This window comes from Xiphias gladius, chromosome 8 (genome assembly GCF_016859285.1).
Source record: "Xiphias gladius isolate SHS-SW01 ecotype Sanya breed wild chromosome 8, ASM1685928v1, whole genome shotgun sequence".
Classification (NCBI taxonomy): Eukaryota; Metazoa; Chordata; class Actinopteri; order Istiophoriformes; family Xiphiidae; genus Xiphias; species Xiphias gladius.
In genome coordinates this window covers 28,323,555-28,327,343 of record NC_053407.1, presented here as the reverse complement: position 1 = coordinate 28,327,343, position 3,789 = coordinate 28,323,555, and the positions used below count along the sequence as shown (strand labels likewise).

Sequence of the window (3,789 nt, the reverse complement as noted above, 5' to 3'; positions counted from 1 at the left end):
CATCCATCACCAGAGTCAGAACTGTGGCTCCTGGCCTGACTCCCGGACTGGAGCTGGAGGTTATGCAGGGTGTCGGCCTGAGCGCCGTGTCCCAGCCTGACCTCGGTCTCTCTCTCTCTCTCTCTATCTATCTTTATTCTGGGTCAGATTTAGCATCGCTGCCCGCTGCTGGCGTCCCGCCCAGCTGCCCGCAGTGCCTGGCTCTGCCTGCCGTTGACCTCCATCATCATCGTCACCATCGTCGCTGCTCGGTGCCAACAGGAAACAGAGGCTGCTGCAGGCAACAGAGGCCCTGTGTGAGGACGAACACTGGGGTTCACATGGCACTGAGTGACACACTGATGTAACACAATTACAGTTTCATTGATTAAACACATCCGGATGATGGTGGAGGGCACTGAGTCATACAAACTTAAATTTTACTTATTTTTCTCTTACAACTTCCCTTCAGTGACTGATTTCTATAATAATCCCAGCTTTATCGCAACAGGTTTTCAGTTTGAGATGAAAAATTGTTTTCTGCTTTGTTTCCACACATTTCTGATGTAAACCAACAACATCAAAAAACGTTAATATCAAAAAAATGCCCCCAAAGTCCCTCAGCAAGAACAAGACAATGTTACGGGACAACAATTACGACACCGAAGCATCTGAGAAGCAGTGTGACGACGTGTTTCGGGTTCTTCACCGTAGACGGAAAATTTATCAACAAAAATGAGTCTGTTTTTCCAGCTCTGTGAAAAAGCGCTGCCTTACTCTACAATGACAACAAGGTGCCGAAACACGAGCGAGGCAGAGGAGGCACCGGAAGAGAGTGGAGCAACTGCACCAACTGTTCAGCCTCACCAGACTGCTCGCTTTTACAAATTGTGGCAAAAACCATAACGATAACCAGATTTGTATGTGAGGATATCTGGTCCACCGGCATTGTTTAATCGGTTTTCACGATAATGACGGCGCAGCTGTATGACGCCACACAGAAAAATATATAGAGTAACTGTCATACTGAAGGGTAAGACTATCAAAGGATGTGTCAATGATGCATCAGATCACATCTGGATTTTTTCGAGGTACGAGACAGTTGACACTTGACACTTGAGTAGATGGAACCTCCGTCGTGTCCAAGTCTGTTTCTCCAATTAGTTTGTGTTTCCCCTTACCCTAACCCCAACCACAAGGGGCAGCACTACAGGAAACCCTATTCGCAGACCCCGTTGGACCACTTTTTAGGGCTGTCACCCCGTCCCCAGATCTCAGCAAACACCTTGGTAAGAACATTATTATCATTACTGACGGAAACGCTGAACAAAACTATGAAAACCCGTAGCTGTTATAAACGGTAACGATCTTTTACATTTATTGTAGCACAGGTCTTTGTAAAATACATGTCTGAGATTAAAAAGGTGTCGATAATCCAATGAACCCCAGAGCCAGTGAAGTCACTGCTGCAGCGCAAGAGCGTCTGGCAGCCGGAGCAGAAACGTCCACACAGATCCACTTCTGGGAAAACCCTTCATCTGCCGTCGGGGCCTCCAGGTTTTACCGTCGACGGCGTACTCCAGAGTCGCGCTCCTGTTGAGAGTGAACACAGAGTCGCCTCTCACCACAGCGGTGAACAGTGAACCCTTGCTGTTGGCGAAGTGTCCCGGCAGAGACGACCACTGGCCCGAGGTTAGATTGTAACAGTCCATCAGACATCTCAGGAAGTCGTCGGATGGCCCGTTTCTCATGACGTATAAGTTGTCCCTGTGGCCGACGATGCAGTGGCCATAGCTCTGGTGCCTGATCAGCGTGGTGACTAGCCGCCACTCGTCTTTAGCTGAGACATACTCATAGATCTCTGTGGTCTCCATCGGCCTCCATAAACACACAAATACTCTTCTCATAGCTCTGGTGCATGCCGCGCCCGCCGCCGGGCGAGGTAAGTGAGCGACAAACGTCCACCTGCCAGTCTTTACGTCATATCTTTCCACAGATGACATCACTGTTCGCTCATATTCTCCCCCAATGGCGTAAAGATGCCTGTCTGCACCCACAAGGCTCAGATTGTAGCGCAGCTGTGCCGGACTGGCGATCCTGCTCCAGCTGTTGTTTTCAACACTGTAGCAGAAACAAGAGTCCACAACTTGTTTATGGACTCCATGAACTCCTCCAACAACGTAGAGGTTGTTGTCTAAAACAGTCACTCCAGCCATGGAGGTGCTGGCCTCCAGTGGAAGATCGGTTAATACTTTCCAATCATTGCCAGTTTCATCCAGGTAGCAGACAGTCCTGGAGGCAGCATATACATTTTCATCCACGCCACAGGTGACATGGGTCCCGACGGCCATGAAAACACTCGGGGTCAGAGACTCCACGTAGGAGATCAGCTCTGACGGTAAGGTTTTCCTGACCTCCGCCTCCAGGTCGACGTACATGTCTCGGATGAACAGAGCAGCAGCGTGGTAAAGATCCATGAGGCCGAAGGTTGCAGCGGTGTGATACATCAGCAAGCAATTGTCAGAGTCGACAAGGTCGATGAGGTGCTTAGTGAGAGGCGCCACCTGCAGGAAAGCAGCACATTCAATGGCCTCAACGATATCGTCGGCATCCAGGACGGGCATCTCCCCGCGTAAAACCGCCAAGGCGATGAGGAAGCCTCGAGCACGCAGAGACTTGAGGTGGATTTCCTGTTGCCGACACTCCCTCATCCCAGAGCGGTACAGAGCTCGAAAGTAGTCGCAGCTCTGAACGAGTAACATCTTCTCCTCGGAGAAGCGAGTGTCTCCGACCACGACAGTTAATTTAGGTGAGTCAAGACCAGAGGCAGAACATGGCAGGTGACCCCCACTGTTTTCAAGTTCAAAGCTGCTGTTGTCCTCTGATTCACTGCTGTGCACTGACATTACTCTTCTCTGACTGTGAAACTCAAGAAAATACCCTCCACGAAATTGACACGAGAGGCTGAAGCATTTCAACAAAGGGCTGAAGCGGAGCTGGAGAGACGTGACCCAGTGAGAAGCTGCTTCACTCTTCTGGGAGGATTGGCTCTTTCACAGCTTTCAAAATAGACGCAGCTAAATATAGACGAGAACAAATGACCTGAGTCACATTCATGTTGTGGACGGGAGGGCAACGCGCGAACGCAGGATTAGTGATATCTGCTGCTTAAAACTTAAAGGGTCAGTTCACCCAGATCCCAAAAAACATCTTTTCTGTCTTGCCTCTAGAGTTTTCTAACCATGGCGATAGTCTTGGTTTCAGTCATAGGGTTTGAGGGTGTGGAGATCTCCAGTGCTGAGACATTTGCTTTTTACCCCAACAACAGGCGTGAAGAGGACGTAGTTTGTGCTGCTCAAACCAAGAAAAAATGCCATTTGAAAAGCTCTGCAACATCTTTTACTGTTGCTAATCCAGAGACCATTATTCCGTCAACAGAGTTAATCTTTTTCGTATTTACTTTCTTGTTTATTTTTTCTTCAGTGGAAAATAGCCCCAGTGAGAACGCCCCAGTCCCCCAATATGACCATGATGTACTGTAAAAAAAAAAAATTCTCAAATGGAGATAGGATTTTTCTCAGTTAAAAGAATGAAATTATAATCACATTTGCAAATTATAATGATAATCATAAAGTTTATTTAAATAGCTCTCATGAAAACCAGAGATTAGTGTGTGGTCACTTTTGTTGAAAACTGCAGGTGTTAAAATGAGTAAGGTTCAATTGTCTTAAAGCTATGACCTCTTTGCAGGTGACATGTTGTATGAAGTTAAAGGTGTTGTTGCCTAAAGGAGCTGAAGGGTCATCGATT

General features: G+C 47.8%; 1 protein-coding gene across 1 annotated transcript; it reads right to left on the bottom strand.

Moving 5' to 3' along the window:
* Positions 1-285: 285 nt before the first annotated feature.
* On the bottom strand, positions 286-3,000 carry LOC120792933 (kelch repeat and BTB domain-containing protein 13). Its single transcript, XM_040132333.1, has one exon. The coding sequence runs from the start codon at positions 2,883-2,885 to the stop codon at positions 1,440-1,442; it is 1,446 nt and encodes a 481-aa protein (XP_039988267.1). The 5' UTR covers positions 2,886-3,000; the 3' UTR covers positions 286-1,439.
* Between the last annotated feature and the right edge of the window lie 789 nt (positions 3,001-3,789).